At 38.1% G+C, this 22,201-nt stretch overlaps 1 protein-coding gene across 1 annotated transcript in view; it reads left to right on the top strand.

Annotated features, from left to right (window-relative positions):
* Positions 1-22,201, top strand: part of DGKB (diacylglycerol kinase beta) — a 604,653-nt gene that overhangs the window by 371,680 nt on the left and 210,772 nt on the right. Inside the window, exon 21 of the mRNA XM_090046888.1 lies at positions 6,151-6,215. Within this exon, the coding sequence (XP_089903014.1) occupies positions 6,151-6,215 (65 nt within the window). The remainder of the gene's footprint in view (positions 1-6,150; positions 6,216-22,201) is intronic.

Below are 22,201 nucleotides of genomic sequence, written 5' to 3' on the forward strand. Positions count from 1 at the left end.
TCTACACATACACTTTGAATATCTCATCAAATCAATAGTTTTGTCAAAATCGTCCTAAGGAATCTCCATGTTTTAGCCACGTATTTTTCACTCTGTACCATAATATATCAATTAGCTGTGTATTAATTGTCCGCTCCTCAAAAGAATCATTACTTCCATATTCTTCTTGTCTACTTAATCCGTGAATCATTTCCAACCCTCCATTGACTCTTCCATCTCCACCCTGTCGTAATATTTCTGAACATACTGTCCTTGCCTAGCAATTCATGGAGACGTATTTGTATGGCTAGCTTACTTGGAAACTTTAATTACAGCAGCTGTAATTGTTCATAAAAACTGTTCTATGGTCACCAGCCATGGAGCGGTTGTCTGGATAGAGACATGGTCTTCTCTTGCTATGACTTGAGCACTGATTGTAAGAAGACGCTTGGGTGGCTCTTGAATTTGAATTGTCATCTCTATCTACCGGTGATCCTCATCACACAATCTGGTGTGTTTCCTTGGTTTTGTCAGAAATTGGTTTCCAGGCTTCCTTATCATACTGGTCAAATCTTGTAGGAGAAGTATCTAGTCACTTAAAGGTGAACACAGGGCTCCTTTATGTATGGGCCCTACTTGCTCTTTCCTATTGATGTCTTGGAGTGAGTGGTAGGCTTATGTACTGGGTTGTAAAAATTAGGTGCTGCCATGCTTTCCTAGTCGCACAGTTTTGGAATACTGGAGTGTTTCTCTTGTAGCAACTGACACGCCTCTGGCATTAATAAACCCCACTTGCAGCTAAGCAGAGTGAACAACAGATAACTCGTCCCCACCTTCAGAGCAGGCTGGAAACAGTAGCGTACAGTACCAGTCAGAGTCTTGATCACTGTCTACTATAACCACCCACCTGTGCATGGAATCAGCCTAAGGATTTCAGGGAAAGTTTGTGTAATGATTGTTTAAGAGAGAAACCATATGTATTTGGTTCAATTTGCATCAAAAGTGCATGTGCTAGCTCTCTGCTTCCCCTATCTCTGGTAAAAGGCTCATAATATGGATGTCATAAGACAAAGAGAATATGGATAGGATTGCTAAGTATTGATTCCTAGTTGTTATACACAGTCGGTGCATCTACACGTACACTTTACTGCAGTTTACTAATTAGCTCTGCAGTAAAGCATCACAGTCTATACATGTGCATAAGGGCTGTGCGAAACAGCACCATTTCATTTCAACTTCTGTTTCACCATTTTGATGGAACGGTGTTTTGTTTCGTCACTTTGTTTCATTTCAAAGCACTGTTCTGTTTTGTTTTGTCAAAACTGTTTCGCAGTTTCGCTCTGTGGGACTGGCAGAGCCACTCGGAGTGCAGTCCTGGCTCTCCCCTGCCTCCTGCCACCGGGCTGTTTCGAAACTCAAAATGTTTTGAAACTTTTGTGCCCTCATTTCGTTTCAAAGCTGTTTCAAAGTCTTGTGTTTCATTTTGATTTCACTGTTTTGAGTTTGAAATGCATCAAAACAGCTTTGAAATGAAACACTTGTTGATATTTGGCACAGCCCTAATGCGCATATATTAGGACACAGTAAATTAATTAACTCTTCTGTAAGATAGTACAGTCAGAGACGGTACTATCCTACAGTGGAGTACTTTACTGTGCCCAGATGCTCACATAGATGCTGACTGGGTGCATTAATTGCACCCAGTCAGCTGGGGCCAGATCCATGGCTTGTGCCAGCCCCTTCACCACTCAACACTGCCACCCAGAGCCCAGGGCTAACTCCCCAACACTTCCTGCCAGCCTGGGTCTGCTCCACCCTAGTTCTAATTGCTGCAGTCCTGGGCACATGTGTTGATGCTGCACTCAGGAGCGGTTAACTCTAGCACAAACTGCCCCAGAGTTTATAGTGGTGCCTTAATAGCACGTGTCAATGCATCTATTAAGAGGCAGAACTTCCGCTCATCTCCACTTGCAGCTTCCTGCTGCTGATCCTCTTCAGCCCCTGTGGTTGGTTTACATTTTTTACACCAGCTTATGAAAGCCCTAGATATATATTTTAATGAAAGCTAACATACATTATGATGAGAACAAAGTGCCCCCCGTTAACAAGAGGCTAATGTAAGCTCCTTCCAGCTCATCTATGATACAGAACCCTGACAGTGGGCCAGGCCTGGCAGCAGGACTGGATGTGATAGAAGATCACTGAGTAGGACTTGGAATCAGCTGGTTTAAGAATAGTGAATGATACTATCAGTAGATTGAAGAGAATCCTCAATAGCTCCCCTGTCTTGGAACCTATCGGCAGGTAGACATTAGTGACCCATCTAGACTTTCCCTAAGCCTGAAGGAGGGTGTTTGTGCCCCAAAACTTGCAAAGAACAATTTTTCCAAGTATTTAGTTGGTCTAATAAAAGATATCGCATTTACCCAAAGAACTTCATTCATCTAGTTTTACCCTTGGTAAAGAATGTTGTAGTCTTTCTCCAATTTTTTGCATTAAATTTGTCTGGGATGCATCTGTCTTGTGTTTAGCCCTTCAAAATTGATCTTTATGCATTACGTTTTTTACCTCTCAGCTCATTAAGTTCCTTGATCTGTTTTGGAGTCAGAAAATGTTCAGGCAGGAGAAAATTTCAATCAAATCAACCTTCCATGGAAAAACAACTGCCTGTTTGCCATCTGCAGTGGGCATTGATCCCTAGCTTGTTTGTGCCTTGCATTTGTTATGCATGAGTAAGCACATTAGCCTTTTCATTTCATTCATTAGACAGTAAGTCTTTGATTAGTGTTTTCTAGTTTCTGTCAAATATACTACTACTAGTTTATTCATTTTGTCCCAGGTTTCCCTTTTACTTTTGTTTTAACATAGAGGAAATTTAACAGTTAAGCACAATTGTAGCCGTTTTGGCCTTTTTTCCCATAGAATTGCTGAAATATATACTTTTGTCTCATTGAAGTATCTGATGTGTGGATGATGTATCAATGACTTTACCTTTTAAGTAGACTGATTATAATGAGATCCAGGACATCTGGGACATCAGGGACGCTACCCTCCCCACTCCTCCAAGCGCTCTCACAGGTTGGCAGGGGCACTGCGTGCTGGGTAGGCAGCGGTACCTGCCTGCCCACCTACAAGGTACTCCATGCCACTCCAACTCCTGGCCAGACTATGTCCCACACCCCTGCATTTCTAGGATGCCCTCTGTAAATCCAGATAGGCAGCTGGGACCAGCCTGTGAAATCCCAGACTGTCCCAGCTAACCCAGCACATATGGTCACCCTACTTCTCAGGCTAATGCAGTGATTTTTTTTTCAGATAGCAGTGTTTCCTCAGATTAGCACTCAAGTTTGACTGCTAGCCTCATTTTATTCTTAAATGGAGACAGGTAGCAAGCCATGTTAGTGTGAAGTCAGGCAGAAGATATACCTTATAGACTAACTAAATCAGAGATGTATTAAGTTTTCATGAACCAAAGCTCACTTTATCAAATGCTATGAAAATACATGGAAAGAAATGGCAGTCAAATAGAGTTATTTGAATACAGAACATCTGACAGCATCTGATGAAGTGAGCTTCAGCTCATGAAAGTTTACGTTACATATATGTATATAATTAGTCTGTAAGGTGCAAATCTATTCTGCCTTCTACATGACTTCCGATAAACATGACTAACTGCATCTCTTCAAAAAGCATCTTGATGTTCATCTTGCTGGGGTCAGCAGTCTTTCTTGCCCAAGTGCAGGGGGGCTGGAACTGATGATCTGTAATGTCCCTTCCATCCCCTAACAACTGTGAAATTAATTCAAAAGCTAGGAAACTGTTGAATGTAGGAGTGAAGGAAGAGGGGCTGCAATGCTGAGAAAGCCAAACAAGTAATAAATCCATAGGGACACAGAGATAAAACAAAACAAAAAAAACAGGTCATCATAATTTGTAATCCCTGCTGAGACCATACTTTACACAATCTGGTCTGTGGATATTTCTTGTTCCACAATGTTACCGTTTTAAAGTTTTGATGAATAAGCTACTCTGAGGTCAGCCATGAGTTATCCATGAACGGCTTGAGTGTTCTTCCACGGCCTTTTGTGTGTTTCTGAAGTTGACATCAGATCAGTTTCCCCTCTCTTTCATGTACTGATTGTCCTAACTGTCCAGTATAGACAGTAGAGAGGCAGTGTAAGCAGCTGATGACATATATGGATGCATCTACACAAGATGCATCCATATATGTGCATCGTTACTGTGTATTTATTTAGTACTTGTATTAATAAGTACTAAATAAATACTCAGTAACCGGACTTAGTGCACAGTAGTGCCAGTGAACATCTTCTAAGTGATGCCACTGCACGATAGCCTAAGACTACTGCACAGTAGCGTATTGGCACCATCTGTGCTGTGACGTGCTACTAAGCAGTATCTTTTGGCTACTGCACAGTCAGTGTCTCGCGTAGATGCGACCACTGTTTGGAGGATTGTGTAAAGAATGGTTTGAACAGGGACTGTGGATTGTTATCCCATTACCTGGATTAGCCTTTTTGACCCTCTTTGTCCCTATGGGTTTATTACCTGTTTGCCTCTCTCAGCACTGCTCTCCACTTCATTCCCTGTTTTTCGTCTTCAAATCACTGTCTCTATTTGATTACCTGTTATGTGCATGTCCTTTCATAGTGTCAGATGAAATGAGCTCTGGCTCACAAAAGCTTATGCATTAGTTAGTCTACAAGGTGTACCTGTACCCTTTATTCTTAGTGTTTTACAGCTCCAGTATCACATATAGTAGTGAATGTTTGCTATGTAAACTTTGCGACCTTCTATAACTAAAGTGATTAGTGAATCAATAAGATAAGAAAGACAAAACAATGATTTTTGAGATGCTCCATAGGGAAATTTCAGATGGCAGTTTAGGTGAGAGGTCAAGCTGATAAACCTGGTTTTTATTAACACTGTTGCTTCTCTCATAATACCTATACTTTTCTTTTCTTTTCCTGGTGGAGCTACAGTTCCCTCACCTTCCCTGCCTTTGGTTTGATGTATATGAACTACAGCAAAATATTTTTTACTAAAATATTCTGTTTCTGCAAAGCACATGGTACTTGTAAAATGCATGACATGGAAGTATAAGCTGAAGGTTTCTCTGACCAGTTTTTGAGATGAGAGACAGTTAGCCATGTTAGTCTGAAGTAAAGTAGAAGGCAGGGTATATTTGCACTTTTTTGAGATACTTCGCTTAGGTCTTAATTTATGTTTTAAGTGATATCACTTGTGAATAGTTTGATTGGCAATGCCAAATGCATACTGCTCAAAATCTTTATTCCATGCTACATCATCATCAGTGACTAAAGTGTGTGTGTGCTCATGCTTGTAAAAGCTTATCTTTTTCTTTGTTGTTTTTCATGTATAATCTGAAAGTGCTTTACATCCTCTTTATCAGATAATTTAACTAACTGTATCAGTGTGCATATGTATTATAAATATTACATGAAAATTTAAAAACTAATTTTTTTCCTAAAGTGTTCATGCATTAGTAGACTATATAAAACAGCTGGACCTGCCTCTGATGTGGTAGTGCCATTTTGGGAATCTAACGTCAGCTAAAATGGAGCTTTTCAATGTCAGTATTTTTTGTTTGCTTGTTTGTTTGACTGTAGTGAAACATTGCCCCATACTTGTATTAGAATGGATTTATTTAAGCCAAAGTAATTTTAAATCACTGGCTTTAATCGGAATTAAATCACCAAGGAGAAGACAGTGATTTAATAATCAATATAATTTTTTGCTTTTGACCTTTTGTCTATCTTCTTACAAAAAATCAGTTCTCATTAGTTGATAACCATTAAAATGTGTTAAGAAATATAGCCTTTATTTTAAATCTGGTATTTTTCTGTTAATCTTTATGACCATTTACTTAAGCAGTTATGTGGCAGGACATGAATTTATTCAGATTCTCAATATTTACTATTATGTTCAAATATTGGGAATGATTAATTACTACTTTACTAGGTTATTAATATTATAGTCAGGATTAGTTTTGATCTGCATTTGGATGGAAATAGGAATTCAATTAAAATGCATAAAACGTTATATCATTTAAATGCACTGATAACAGTTTGGGTTTGGTATTATGCATTTCCCCACAAGTTTTACAGGTGTGATTTTTTTTTTTCCTGTTAGGATGCTTCAATTGCACACAGATTCCACATCATGCGAGAAAAACATCCAGAGAAATTCAACAGCAGGTAAGACACTTGAATAGGCACTTGGCTAGGATCATCAGGGACAATCCTGCCTGGAGCATGGGTCTGAACTAGATGACCTTGTGAAGTCCCTTCCAGCCCTACTTTCCTCATGATCCTAAGAACACAAACATTATCTGTATAAGAATATGTTGTTTCCAGATATGAAATATGTGTTTTTTATGAGAAGGTAAGTTTTGCATATCCCTTTATAAATCTTCATTATTACTGCAAGGCAGATTATCATTGCATTTCATTTTAAACATGGGCTGTCAACTTACTTCTGATACCACTCAGTTATATCTAGTAACACAATTGAAATGAATGGAATTAGAAATTTGATGTTCTCATATGTAACATGTTTGAGTTTTAAGATTAGGATGATGGAAACAATGCACTGTTTATCTGAAGATCCCCGAGTTGACACTGCCATTAGACACTGCTGAACATTTTATTATACAGCTGCAGCTGGTATCCGTGTGTTTCATTCCCACATGCATGCTGATAGGGGGCTCCTCCACATATTTGCTTAGAGAGGGCGACTGAATGCCATTTAAAAAATACATGCTTCTTATTAAGAAACACTGGGTATATATACACCGATAAACAAAAACTTAGCTTAAAAACTTACCTCTGTGTTCCTTTTGAGTTTCATATGGATGGTTATTCCAAATGTGTTACAATGTGCATCATAAATGTGGTTTGTTGGGTAGATATGGTTTGTTGGGTAGATAATATCTCTAATACAGTGCTTGTTTGTCTCTTTTACGTGGGCAAGTTAACACATCAGGCTGATGGGGAGCTGGAGAGTTTCAGAAGCATTAAGTAATACTTAAAGGCACAAGGGGAAAAAAGAAAAGAAAAATATAGGATATACAGTAGGGCAAGCTGTATTCATACGCACATTCTTTCTCTGAGTCAAAGCATGGCATTTACCTACTGACCTAAGTAGAAAGCCTATTCTGCTTTGTTCCATGGGGAGATCCTGGACTGCTTGTGCCTCAGGTAAACAAGCTGCCCTGTGGCTGAGAGACTATGTATGCTCCCTGTCCTGCGGGATAGCAAAACTGCTCCTTAAGCAGTGGCTTCATCTCTTGACCTATGCCATATGATATCAGTCTCGGCCTTACACAGCCTTCTTATTTCCACTGGACAGAAGGGAAAGGCACTAAGTTCTCTATGTTAAGATAAGCCATAAAGGAACAAAGTTTCTTGCCCACTGTCCCCTTGCTACATATCATCTGTACTTTTGATATATGGTAGCAAATTCCTTGATAATCCCCCTAATGGCTCCTCTGTATAAACTGCTAGGGCCACTCAGTATACTCAAGGGCACTCCAATGGTTCAAAAAGACAAACACAAAGAAATTCTACTCTTTGAAGCTGGAGTTGGTTTATTAGTGGTCTTTCTGCATATTTTCAGCAGTTGGCAATTATAATTTATAAAAAGATCAGCTAATAATATGAGTTTCAGATCAGATTTAAGTCACAATAAATCATATGCCATTAATAACATCTGCTAGCGGGCTCACCTTGAAATTCATCTATATTTTAAAGAATCTGATGTTTCTAACATTATCTTAAGGAAATTAATTACAAAAATATATAGTTCAGTCCCTATACCTCATGTTACTAAGATATTGGAAGAAGTTGAAAAAAGGAATGATTTTCCATGGTATAGGAGAGTTCTGATTTTGGCAGATTATATAATGTGTCAAAAATTAATTAATGTAAGTCCAAGTACACTGTTAATAGAAAATATATACTTTTATTGGCTAGACTGTTTATAATATGAGTTCTTCTAATAATGCCATATTTTTAGAAAGGCAGGTTTTTATTTATGATATTTTAGATGAGATGATATACATCTTTATTCAGGTGGTGTGTTGAAGCATTATAATAAAAAAAGATCATTTCATGAATGTTTTTCTCATTTTCCACAAGTGAAAAAGACAGATTCTGCCAGTTGCTAAATGCAACTTTCCATATAGTTATGTATTTTCAATTGCAGTTTGTCCTGCTAACAACAATAAGTATGTAGCAATGATAAACCTGTTACAATATATTAAGTATATAAAAATAAGCCCCATTTTAAAATTTCACTGAGTCAAAAGTGGTAACTTTTATAATTTACTAAAAGACAAAATTTTCAAGAACATCTTGAAACTGATAATAGATGCAGCTGATTAAAAGATTTGGGAACACAGGTCCCATTGCTGTAAAAAAAAGACTAATGTTCTTAAGATATTTAGGGTCTTTTAAAAATCTCACTCCAAACTCCTAAATTCTTCTCCTAGCCATGAAAAAATAAATCCTTCAGTAGCTAAATTAGTCTGGTGTCTGCTTTTTTCCAGAAATGTTGAGCTCTTGTGATCCCAGTTAAAGTCAATGACATCTGAAACATTTTTCTGAACCAGGCCTTTTGTTTTGTTGTAGTTTCACTCTGAAGAGTGGGGCTTAGAATATAAGAGTAGTAACACAAATACTTTAAATAAGTAGTATAGACCAGGAAGTTTGTGCTGGATTCCATCCTGGCAGAAGTACCAAAAGAATTGTTAATTTTACTAAGAATGGAAGATCAAATCCTACTTCATTTAATACAGCTGCAGAATTCCATTGAATGAAAAGGAGGCAAAAATGTTGCCGAACTATGACTTAGGACTGTTTTTGTTCTGCATAGTCCTTCTCTTGAACTGATGTGGATGATTATGCAACAATTTGATCTCAGGTTGAATTGTCAGAGCTGGTCACTAGAGAAAAAAACTTATACTTTTAAACTACAACAAGGCCATGATTTGAATGTGGCAGTTTTATATACCTGGATGCCAGTTTTATATATAACTATTATTATAACAACATATGCCTACCTCACTGGGTTTGAGAGAATTTTTTGTTAGCTTGGGTAAAGTGCTTTGGAAGTCACTGACCTTAAGTATTATGCATATGTAATGCTGTTCAACATGTGACAATATTCCTAGGTTTTAATACAAGGTTTTAACATTACCAAATTTCTCAACAGTACAAACAATAAATTAAGTTGTGTATTTTCAAAGCTTCCGATGGTTGGGAACATCCAGGTCCCAGAAGAATCCAAGCTTAAATATATACAAATGTGCTTGTAAATAAGCAATGCACACAATATTGTAATGTTGGGTGATTCTTCAGCTAACCTAGGTCTGAATTCACTAGTTTGTCCCCTTTCTTTTCAGATTAACTGTTTCGTAGCATTTTATTGGTTAAGATAAATACTTTTGCCATTCTAGGGATGCTGTAAGAGGTAAATGTGTGAAAATAACGTGAAATAGGTTTATGGCCATGAGTTTCGAGTTCATTTAAGTTGTTTTAATGTCAGTCCTATTTTCAAAAAGCAACTCAGACATTTGGAAGCTTTAAATCTTACTGAAAATCAGTGGGATTCAGTTTTCTTATTGCTTGAATTATGTGGGAAAATGTTACCATAGGCTATAAAGGCAGTTGTGGAAATCTTTCCTTTGTCTTTCTTTTATCATCCATATAAGGGGTGAAGTTAATCGTCTCTCCAATACATTTTTAAAATTCATAGTGGGTTTGTAAAGATAAGTCTGTGGGGTGAAGGTCATATAAATAGGATAAAAAAAAAAGTGAAAGGAAATCAAGCATCCTCACCTCTGTCAAGCAACCAAAAGCATCCCCGCCTTTGTCTAAGTCTTTGTTTAGAAAGTAGTCCTGATGACCAGTAATTCACCAATCAGAAACCAGTGTTCTACATTCCAGCATTTCATCAGCTCTTACATGCATTCATAACTATCAAACTCAAAACTGTCTAGCAGCCAAACACTCTTGAGGATTGAAATGAAGGATTGAAATTACTGCACTTGAAAAAGTCTTGTTCAGTTCCCAGTATTCCTGTTAAGAGCAGGATCAAATTTCCCAATATCAGTAAGGAACAGTCTAGTTAACTGTAATGGGAAACTAGAAGGCAGTAGGGCCTGGGGTGGTATGGGAGCTAAGGTGCACCATTGATAGCCCCAGAGATCAGAAATTCAGGGCCATAGCCAAAGTGCTCACGACAGCCCTGTCAAATTCCAACATATCAGTGAATTCTGCTAAATGCCTTGTAACAAGGATGTGAAAAAGGAAAGGAAAGAGGGCAGTATTTCAAGTAATGCAGGATAAGTAAACTGGGACATGCTGTTGAAATAAAAATCTAGTTTGGGTAAAATGTCCAGCGGGAAGATTGGTGCTGAGAATTACGAATGTATGGGATGAGTAAATTCTATGTATATAGGAGATAGTGTAAACATTGAACAGAAAACATTCAGGTTAATATTGGCTGCATCTACATGAGAAGTTGACTATGCAGTAGCTCATTACTATGACACTACGGTGCAGTAGTAACGAGCTACTGCTCAGTTTGTGTCGCCTAAAAGTTGGTCGGCAAATTTCCTGTGCAGTCATTTAATACTTGTCTTGTGTAGACATAGCCATGGTGACCTAAAATAATATTCAGTTATTAGCTTTCTATCATCATACTGTAGCACTTAATAGCATAAAATACATTTTTAGTCTCAGCAAACTAAAGTAGGATTTATAACTTGCATTTACAGTTCTAAGTACATCATCTTAGAGATTTTCAAACATGAGTCTCTCCTCCTGATTTATAGCTTTTTATGATGAAGAGATCCTAAAACAGAAAAAAAATAATCTCATATGCCTAATAATTTGATTAGTGTGGTATTCTTGACCTTGTATTCTGGAAATTCACTTTCAGCTTAATTATGCTTTTATTTTGTGCCAGTATCTGTGCACTTAACCTCTGAAGACACTGGCATTAAAAAATAACACAAAATACCAATTTATTTGTTGAAGAAACACCTACAAGAAAATAAATCCTTTGCTAATGAATAAATATGCACAGCTGTCTGATTGTGGATTAGATTCTTGACTTATGTACTATGTGGGTGTCTTCAGGAAAGACCAGTGTAAAAAAGGAAAACTATGTAACTAAGCAAGCTTTCTATACCCCCAGCCAGTTTTGGTACTGCAGTGTCCTGAGGTCAGCATAAAACCTCATCCTATCTGATCTCAGCTATCCACTTGAGAGAGAATTCCCTAACTTATAAACAGTGCTGTTGCTCTGTATGGGTTCCCCTGGTAAAAAAAACATAATCGGTGTACTTGAGGATTTGGAGTCCCCAAAAAGCAGGAAGGAAAGAAGGAATAATAAATAGAGCCTTATGAGTAATAGATTTCAGTTTGGTGGTCAGATATAAAAAGAGCAAAAAATGGTGCTTTTGGTCAACTCAAAACAAAAATGTATCAGTCCATAACCAAAATGAACAAACTGAAAACATTTGTTTTGGGTTGAATTAAACAAGCATTCAATTTGCAGGTACTTTGTACCCTGGGAAAAAAAATCTAAATTTAGTTTTGAAATAAAAGCAAAATGTTTTGATTTTTTTCCATTTTCCCCCTCCCCCCATTTTTCAGTTACAGATGTATAGTGAATTCAGCACACATTTGCATGTAGTTTTGGTCAAGCCCAAATGGCATTGTTGGGTATAAGTAGTTGATCAACAATAATAACAAAACAAAATTAACCAACTCTAATGAGAAACACTGCAATGCTTCTTTTTTGGTTGTGGCTGAGCTGAGTAGGGTATGTCTGCACTGCATCCTTGGCATGTCCAGCAGGGACAATCCAATGCACATCCAATCACCCACTCATATTTGTATGCTCCGGACTCAGAAATGTGCCAGTGATGCTCCTCTCTGATTAACCTCAGCAGTTGTTTTTGAAACCTCAGTCTCTGGTGTGACTGCAAGTAGCTTTGTCGGCACATTTCTTGGCCTAGAGCATGGGAATGAAATGCGTAGATATGACATACTCAGGAACATCCCTGCCAGCACATCCTAGGGATGCCATCAACATATAATAAGAACACAGCAGCCCCATGCAGAGACCGGATTCTAGACATAAATTACAGCGCTCTAAAATGTGCACAGAGCACTTTTGTCTACACACCAAGGGTATAATAAATCTGTTTCTCTGATTCTTTAACTCTCATTTCCTTTGAGCAGGACTTTTGCTCACTTGCATTGTAGAGATGAAAAAGTGGTGCTACTCTGTCCTAAGCTTCCTGTAGAAGCAGTTTGGAAACTACAGCTGATTCACTACGCACTTCTAAGAGGTTGGTCTGACAGTAACTCATATTTCTGAAATTCTATATCTCTCTTGGCTGTCCACCCAACACAAGGATCATTTCAAAATGTTAGTCTTTATCTAGAAAGCTCTAGCCAGTTGAGAGACTATTTTGCAGTTTATTAAGCATAGTGGATATCTCTGATGGTGAGGTTGACAGAACACAGGTTCCTAGTTCTGGGACTTGGAGGTAGTGTACTTGGGTGAGATTTGCCCTGTTTAGAAGACTAGCATTATTCTTATGAATGTCAGAGTCTGTTTCTGGTGAAATATAACCTGTGACTAATACGTGCATTGACTCTGCACAGGAGCAGATATCAGACTCATTTGCAAAGTGCTCACCTATGGAATTCACTGCTCCTCAAGATGAAGGTGTGCTCAGGTTTACCACCTCTGTGATGGGCATAATGTAAGACTTACCTCCATTGATCACCTTCATCTAAGTTGATAGTGAAATGTCTTCAGTTGAGTGCTCTAAAATATTAAATATGTACTATTAATCTCTGCAGGAGTGGTATAGGTGTTTTCCCTTCAGGGAAGTGGTACATGTTTTAATTTATACAACAGCCCCTAGCTATTGTTGCCTCAGAAATATGCTTAAAATAACAGTCAAAATAACGGTATAACCATCTCTACAAGAGGAAATTCACAGATTATATGTATTGTGTAGCAGATCAGGATTGCTTAGCATTCTGCCACACTGAACAAAACAAATTATCCCAGCATGTGTTCCACAAGTAACATACTGATGATTCATAACAAACCTATCCATATTCTGTAACTTAAGGTCAAAATATTATTTTCTTCAAATGATGTAAATGTGGCATTGCATTTTATTGAAGAAGACATTTACCTACTGGGAGTAGGTCATGAACGTTTTAAAATGGAATTTAAAGTAGCAATTGGATGTTCTGTACTTCTTTAATTAAAAGCACTGCCTTCTTTTTTTACATGGTAATCTTAAGGCAATATCACTAATCTAAATGATTTTAAGAATATAGGGAATAAATCCAAGGATTTTTATTTTACAAACTTATAATTTTGGCATCAGAATTAATAATACAATGCTTCAGAAAAAAATTAAAAAAAAACATCTTTTTTTTTTTTTTTTTACTAATCTCCTTTGTAGTAAGTTTGCACATGAAGGAAGTCTTACAGTGATATATGAGAACTGTTGTTTCCATTTGTTGTTTGTTGCCTGCTGAAAAAACATACTTGTGGTTTTTAGTTTGAATTAATACAATAATTTTCCATAGCTTTTGAGTGCACACCAGTACAGTGATACAAATCTATAATGAAACATCCATTGGTTTTTTTTCAATTGGGGGGTGATTTTTTTTGTATAAGGCGGGTTATGGAATAGCTGAATGGGGGAAGTTGTAGCTGAGCTATCTAAATCCTTACTATATGATTAGATTGCATATGTCCTGGAAGAAATAGTTACATCAAGTTCTGGGTTCTGCAAAGAGGTAAACAGCAGAAATTATTAATATATATTCCAAAATGAAAAGAAAATGTTTAATTTAACAAAACAAAAACAATTAAGTTTACTAAGTGACCACAGTGCACTTACCAATCATATTATTGACAAAGCCCAAGCCATTAAAAGCAATTAAATAAATTGTTAAAGGTCTTAAATCTTATATTTCCCATTTAATAAACATAAACACATTATTCTTAAGTACAAAGAAATGAAAATTTAATCATTATAAAAAAACAACCCTTAACTCTGACCCATGGATATTTTACGGATTATATTTCTTATTTATTCCAGTATCTAAGCTCTGATTTAGGAAAGGTGCATGGCCCAACTTCAAGAGGAGGTATTATGGGTGCCCTCTATTAGACTATTTAATACCTAGTGGCTATGACACTCATGGAAAAAGGGAGATGTATATTTCAGTCCCCTGAGGCTGAGGAAAATTTAGCACCTTCATTACTTCCTGGGCAAGACACTTGGCAAAGATGGGTAGCACCATCAACACCAGTGGCTATATTTCTGAATGAAAGTAGTCATGGATGCTGCACTTTATACAGAATTTAGCCATGGGGTGTGTGTCCACCTTACTTCAAGTACCCATTCATGCAATGCCTTGGCGTGAGCGCCCGGTGATGAGCACAAGGAGGCTTCATGCAACCTCTGACAGGGACCCCGACCACTCCAGGGAAGACCCCAGAACTTGCTTGCCATGACTTTGGGTGTTTCTTCAGTGGTGGGGGGTCCCCTGTTGGCAGTCCCTCAAAGTTGGCTGCTCCACCCAATGGGTATTTGTGGGGCTCCATCTCCCCTACACCCCTTCCATACGCCAGCTGATCTTGAGGTGGCTGGCCCTCCAGCCTTGGTGATTCTTACCCGTCGCATGATCCCCACTATCATGTCGTCTTCTCCTGATGGGCTACGAGTCTGTTCAATATTTTCCTCTCCTGCGGGTCACCCTTGCCTCCTGCCAGATGTCTGCTGATTCTTGTGAGTGGTCCTTGGTGTCTGGCTGCTGCCCAGACCACTCAACACAGAGTGGTCGACCAAATAAGAAATAGAAAGACAAAGTCCAAAGACAACCAAGGAGTAGGCATGGGTTAGTATGAAACAAAAGGGGAGAACCACACAGGAAAGAAAAAGAAGAAAAATGCTGGTATGGGAGAACAAGTAAAGATCAGGCTGAACAGCCTTATTAAACTGGCTCCACTCTAGAGCCTGTGCCTGTCTGCCTCCCCTGATGCTATACTGGTCTCTGCCCTACTTGAGAGCATCCTGTAATTCAGCCTTGTGACTAGTTATCCTCTGTGATCCAGTCCGTGTGTGCCTGGGTTGTGGAGTACTCTCCGTTTCCATAATCTTCTCCCCATTCTTCCAGGAATGGGGTCTCTTTCCACATGCTGGTGCTGCCCATGACTGGTGTGGGATTCTTCGTCAGCCATTGCTGCCTAGGCATCCCTGCCTGATAGGTGTTTTTCTTGTTGTGGAGAGCATCCATGGCCTATGCTGCCTCTCTCACTCTTCCCAGCTCCCAGCTGGTGCTGGCTTTTATCCTGACTGGCCGGTGATCATCCGTGACATCACCCATTGGCCCCAGCTGTATATAGGCACAGCCGACAAACTGTGTGGGTTTCTCTTATTGGCATTCCTCCTCTGGATTCCAGAACCCTAAAGCGGGTAAGTCATCTTTACTTTTGGGGTTTCTTCTCTGGGGTTGCATGCCCCCTGTGCTTATGTCCTTGGGACAGGGTGTCAGATACTTCAGCATGAGTTCACAAAGGAAATGGCTGAGGCTGCATGCTCTCGGTGCATGGTTGTCATGGGTGACTAACTACACGGACATCTCATGGGAAGAGCACGCAGCCAAATCTAATTGGTCATAATACTTCCTCACAAGCATTGACAATCTTTATTTGTCTCAAGAAGTCTATCGACTGACAGGGGGCATGGCACTGCTGGACCTGGTACTGGCCAAAAGAGATGATCCAGTCAGTGACTTGAGAATTGAATGGAAGTTGGGAAACACTGACCATGAATTGATCACTTTCTCTATTCATTGCAAAGCTGGCAAGCCAGTCAGCATTACAGAACTCCTTGACTTTAGGAAGGCTGACTTCCACAAGCTTAGGAGGCTAGTTGTTCAGGCCGTAAGAAACCACAGTCTGTCAGGGAGGAATATGGTTGGTCCTCGATGATGCAATCCTTGAAGCACAAGCGAAGTCCATTCCAACCCACAGAAAAAGTAGCAAAAGAGCTGGATGACCCCCTTGGCTCAATAGGGAACTCAAGGGCCTCCTGCTCGTAAAAAAAAAGAAGCATATAAAGGGTGGAAGATGGGAATTATCACCAAGGAGGATTTGCACCTGTAGGGAGCAAATTAGGAAGCCAAGGTTGAAACAGAGCTTAAACTGGCCACTCAAATTAAGGACAAAAGTCCTTCTTCAAATCAGAAAAAGAACAAGGGTAACATTGGATCCTTACTAAACCAAGTTGGGCAGCTGATAATCGACACTCAGGCAAAAGCCAATCTCCTTAATAACTGCTTTGCATTGGTCTTCCATCAGCCCAATGGGGTCACCCTGTCTGACAAGAGGGAGTATCACCAGGGGAAGGGTGAACCCGCCTCCATCATTGATCTTGTAAGGGAACACCTTAAGCGGATGGACATCTGCAAATCAGCCGGCCCGGCTGAAATGCACCCAAGACTGCTAAAGAAACTAGCTGACATTATAACACAGGCTATGAAGAGGATATTTGAGAACTGATGGTGCTCGGGTGAGGTGTCTGATGATTGGAAGAGGGCCAATATTTTGCCTATCTTCAAGAAAGGGAGAAGGGAAGATCCGGGGAACTACAGGCCAGTTAGCTTGACTTTAATTCCTGAAAAATCCTGGAAAAAATCATCAAGAAAACCTTTACCTACATCCTAACAGAAGGTAATATTCTGAGAGATAGCCAACACGGCTTTTGTGGCAGGTAGGTCTTGTCCAACCAACCTGATTTCTTTTAGTAACCAGATGATGCGTCACCTGGACAAAGGAGAAGAGGTGAATATCATATTCTTAGACTTCAAGAAAACCTTTGACCTGGTGTCCCATGATGTCCTCATGGAAAAATTGGGGAATTGCCACCTAGACAAAGGATGTGGAGAAGCTCAAGAGAGTCCAGAGGAAAGCCATGCACATGATTAGATGACAAGAGGGCAGGCCTTATGAGGAGATGCTGAGAGACATGGGACTCTTCAGCCTGGAAAAGCATAGGCTCAGGGGTGAGCCTATGCCATATTAAATCTATAGTGCCTAAATTTTAGGCATTACAGTGTTTTATTTGATGCTTCTACAACAATGATTTGGATCTGAACCTGAATTGTTAACTAAAATGTCATGAACATCCTGTTTTCACTAATTCCCAACTAATTTTTTCCACCTAGATGGGTTTATATAACAAGAAATAACACCCAAAATTTGTTGTTGTTGTTGATACAAATTTAACCTATTACGCTTTTAAAGTGTTTAAATCTAGTGTTCAAAAAGCATTGGTATTCAGTAAGTATATTTCTATAAATCACTCAACATACAGGACACCAAATTCTACCTCGATATCCTATGCCTCTTTGGGTAGTGTTGGCAGTCACCAACTGGGATACGGCAACTATGTTGCCATAGCAACATGCTCCCTCATTATAGTGAGTTGCTACAGCGACATAGCAGCTAAATATAATTGTGCAGTGCACATGGCACAGTTTGGGCTGTTGCTGCACCGTCATTTGGTACTTCCTTTTGGAACAAAGATAGTAACACAGTAACAAAGACACTATAAGGACACATGTAGATGTGCCATTTGTTAACCATATGAATGTGTTGTTTTAGCTATTTAGCATAACTTAAAATAGGCCATGTGAATATTTGGTGATGCATTTAAAGATAACATTTTCCTTATTGTTCCATCTTATATGAATGCACTTGGGCTTGCTCACATTGTTTTAAACCTTGTATTGCTTTCATGTAAAAATCAGATTTTTTCTGACTTCATTACAAGTTTATAATATCCATAACAGCATCAGCAGTGTTGTTTTGTTTGATTTTGCATTATGATATATACAGAATGAAAAACATTTCTGATCATATTCCTGATAGCACATTAAGTATTTGTCAAGTAATAATAAGGCAAATAATATAGATCCCCCTACATTAACTTTTGAGTGCCCAAAGTTAATTACTTTAGCTTTATCAATTTGTATTCCTCAAGTAAATATACTCTGAAAATATTCATTTTAGAAACAATGGAAAATAGCTGTACACTCTTGCCTATTTAAGAAAATGCATTTATGTCATTCTTATATTTATTTAAACAGCAGTGCAAATGGTCCATGTTCTGTTTAAAATAATTTTGATTAGTGTTTATTTTTATTATTTTAGGTAGCCAACACAAAAAAATAGCTTGTCATATTGCATCATAGTATTTATCATTTTTAAAATCAATGTGTAGTCATTCTCCACATTTCAGATCATTATGTTGAAAGCTTATATGGGTAAATAAAGAATGAAATTAGATATGATGTACTCATATTCAAAATATAGAAACCTCAAATCATTTTCCTTCTAAAACTGTACAAAAAGCAAAGATAGTTCAAGGTGACCATGCATTCATTCAGAACACAAGATAAAAGCATGTAATCAGCAGAAAAAAATTTACCAGTTGATCAGTGACATAAATGGTATTAACGATAGCCTTGCAGCTTCTGAGACTAGTTATTTTGCAACTGCCTCAGTTCTTGAACATTGCAAAACTGAAAGTTTAACTGAAAAAAGAAAAGGAATACTTGTTTTCTTTTGTCTCCTTTTGTATTTGGCCTAACTGGTCATTCTAATAACACGCAAGCTTTGGGCTAGGTATAATTTCACAATATAGTGTAGTAGTGACATTCGTTTTTCATTTGTGATGTTATTTAGAAAAGTTAGAATTAGATACCTTCTCATTTAGACATTTTGAAATTAAACTACACAAACTCTTTGGTGCCTTCCATAATATTTGGTATGTTAGCATCTGTTCTACAAAACTCACATCTCTGATCCGCAAGAATCTCTGCATATTAGGAAATTTCCATAGCCTGTATGAGGCTGAATTACCATATTTTCTTGTGTATAAGATGCATATATAAAAAAGACATCTGCCCCTCCCCCTTACGCCTTCCCCTCCCCCTGAGAAAGGATAACATTATGATACATAAACATTGATTGATATTTGACCAACTTTTATTACAGTGATGTCAATTGTTTCTTGTTGCATCATTTTTGTGTATAGGAGGCACCTTCATTTTAAATCTTTTGGGGGACCAATGTATCTTATACATTAGAAAATATAGCAATCCCATTTTTTCCTTGTCTTTTTTTCTTGGAACTTTGTCCTTTTAGGCTTACATTAAGGCACCTAAATCTGAGCTGGGTTCCACAAATGCCTGCTTGAAAATTATCTGTTAATGGGCACTTTCTGCAGCTTGGTCGTGCTCTATGTTTGCTTGTAGTGTTAGCAATTCTGAAAGAGACATAGCATTGTCAGAACTGATTTGTGGGTATGATGAATTGTTGGTTAAGTAATCATCAATTCTCTGTCTTGAGTTGATGAATGTCATCAAAGCCCTGTGGAGAATGTGCGAGTATGGGGAGAACGGTGTGCCAGGTATTTCCCTCATTCTTTTGATAGTGTCTCCCAATTCTTCAAGGAATGCTTGAAGGCTTGAAGGAGACCCTGAATTCATTGGCTGGCCACTGACTGCCATGAGGGAGAGGATGTTATCTGGCTGGTCCTGGCATAACAGATACAACAAAAGAAAGAACTAATGTATCAGAAATAAAAATGGTTACGTAGCAAGTTGTCAGGATTTCCAACCCTTTTGTGCTTTTTAAGACTCATACAATTTAGATAACTGGGACTTATTTTAGATATAATTATACCACAGGATTACAAATTCTGTGGCTAGAATAATAGCAAAAAAGTTGTTAATTTGGAGAACTATAGCTTTAAATTTAATGAGCGTATGTAAAGAAATTTGTGTGTGGGGCTAAAATCTTGGGATGGAGGTCTAAATTTTTATGTAATAGAAATTTAGATTGATAGTTTAGATAGATTAAAGTGTCACCAATTATTAAGGACTGCATAGTCCAAGGAAAAGAGTTTGATTGTTAGTGTTGCCATTTTTGTTCAAATGAAACTTAGGGACCAGCAGCTAGTCACATGGATTCTGGATTCTTTAGAAACTTTCACTTTAGGCATGTGAGTGCGTGCACGCGAGCACACGCGCGCACACACGCACACACACAGATTTTGCAAGGTCTGGTAACCTTTCTTGCAGCCTTCTATTTTTAAACTAATTATGAAGATCTCTAAAGGGACGGAATGCTCTTTGAAACAGTAACTTGTGATTTGGGAGTGTAATGGCCTCTCAAATAATTCTTTCAGGCTTTGGAGTATTGCTGCTTGCAACATATTAAAATTAAGGACAATACTGATTGTACTTTATGTGCTTTAAAACATTTTCATGACTTCTGCCTTTTCTGGTTATGATGACATACGTTGCTACTATATATATATTAATATTATACATATTGGTATTGTAGAAAGGTCTAAATTCACAAGTAATTTAGATTTTGATGGTAAAGCTCCTAAAACTGCATTAAATTCTCAATCTGTAGCCCTTTATCAACATTTCTTTGATGCTTAAAGGAAAAAATGGGTTTTAGGAAGGAAACATACTCTTTTTTGCTTGTATGAGAAAGCGGATAATTCATTCTGAGTGACATTGTCAAAATGTCTAGTTCCTTCGTAAAAAGAGATCCAGGATAACATTTTCAAAAATGCCTATCAGTAACATAGAAACCTGTATTTCATTCAGATATAACTTAGGTAGTAAAGAAAACTTGGACTGACGTGAACCAAATGACTGATGGGATTTCCAGCTCTTTTGAGAGATGTACTACTTACCCCCTTGGAAGAATGCACATCACCTATTTGAAAATAACTGTCTCTTGTGTGTTCCTATACCAATAGACATGAGAAAAAACTGCTGTAACTGAACAAACAGGTTGCAGTATTTTACCTCACTTAGACTGGTGTAGAAGAAAGATGTAACACCTACATTGGAGTAGCTTTTACCAGTATAATTTAGCACTGAAACAGCTCTTACATTTGCCTGTGCTTGCAGCAAAAGCAGTGAGAATTAGGTATCTATGCAGTTTTGAAAAATCCTACTTTTTTTTTTTATTTTGCCTGTAAATACCTGAGATATTTTTGAAAATGGCATTTAGTTTCCAAAAATATTAAGATCCTTTTAAAATGTTTACCTTGTTCTGTATATCTTTATACACAAATCAGTTGTTTCAGATTTCACCTGCTTTTACCAGGTTGGTACCTTTCAGGCATACATTGCTTTTTAAGTGTCACTGTTTTTTTTGTTTTTGTTGATCTTATTTTCTCACAAAAGACAATAATGTTTACCAAAAGTGATGCTAAGAACGACATGTATGTTGCAACTCCTACAAATATACAAGAACAGTAGGCTATCTAACCTAAATGCCAAAAAAACAAACAGCACAGCAGAAGGGTGTCTTTTAAAAGCTCAGTGTACACCTTGTACCATCAAGTGGCTATATGTTGCAGAATTAAAAAAAAAAATCATACTTTCATATATATGGCAGAAGACATACAGGTATTATGAGTCCAAAAAGAAATGCCTCCATTGGGTTTTTCAAAAAAACATTTATGAAAGGCTAGGTTTGGCTTGGCACAGAACTGTTCAATTCCTGATTCCTATGGCTCAAGGTAGAAGGGTGAAGTGTTTGTGCTATTAAATTAATTACATTTTCACTGTTTTAGATCCAAGGAAGGCAGAGGAAGGCAAACCCCCACAGTCTGACAGTGGGGTAAAATTGTTTCCTGATCCCAAAAGTGGTGATTGATATGACCCTGCATCTTCTATCCAGGAATTTTGGGGTTTAAATACCAGCAGGTCCACTGGCACATCCCAGTCAAAATCCCCAGGCTTGGCTGCACCTAACACATAGTGCTTCAGAGGAAAGTGAAAAAAGGAGAAAAACAAATCCCTCAAACCCTGATACTTCTAGCAACATGGGTGGGGGGAGGGAATCCTTCACAGCACCATGTGACACCAGCAGAGGTCAGAAGCATGGGAATTATGCATAGCATAACATAGGCATACTGTTCCTAGATAATCCCTGACCAATGTTTGTTCAGCTTTTTCTTGAACACCTCTAATGACAAAGATTCCGAAACTTCCATAGGGAAACTATTCCTCATTTTTCTAACAGTGAAAAG

This window comes from Crocodylus siamensis, chromosome 5 (genome assembly GCF_052110815.1).
Source record: "Crocodylus siamensis isolate JL-2025a chromosome 5, ASM5211081v1, whole genome shotgun sequence".
Lineage (NCBI taxonomy): Eukaryota > Metazoa > Chordata > Crocodylia > Crocodylidae > Crocodylus > Crocodylus siamensis.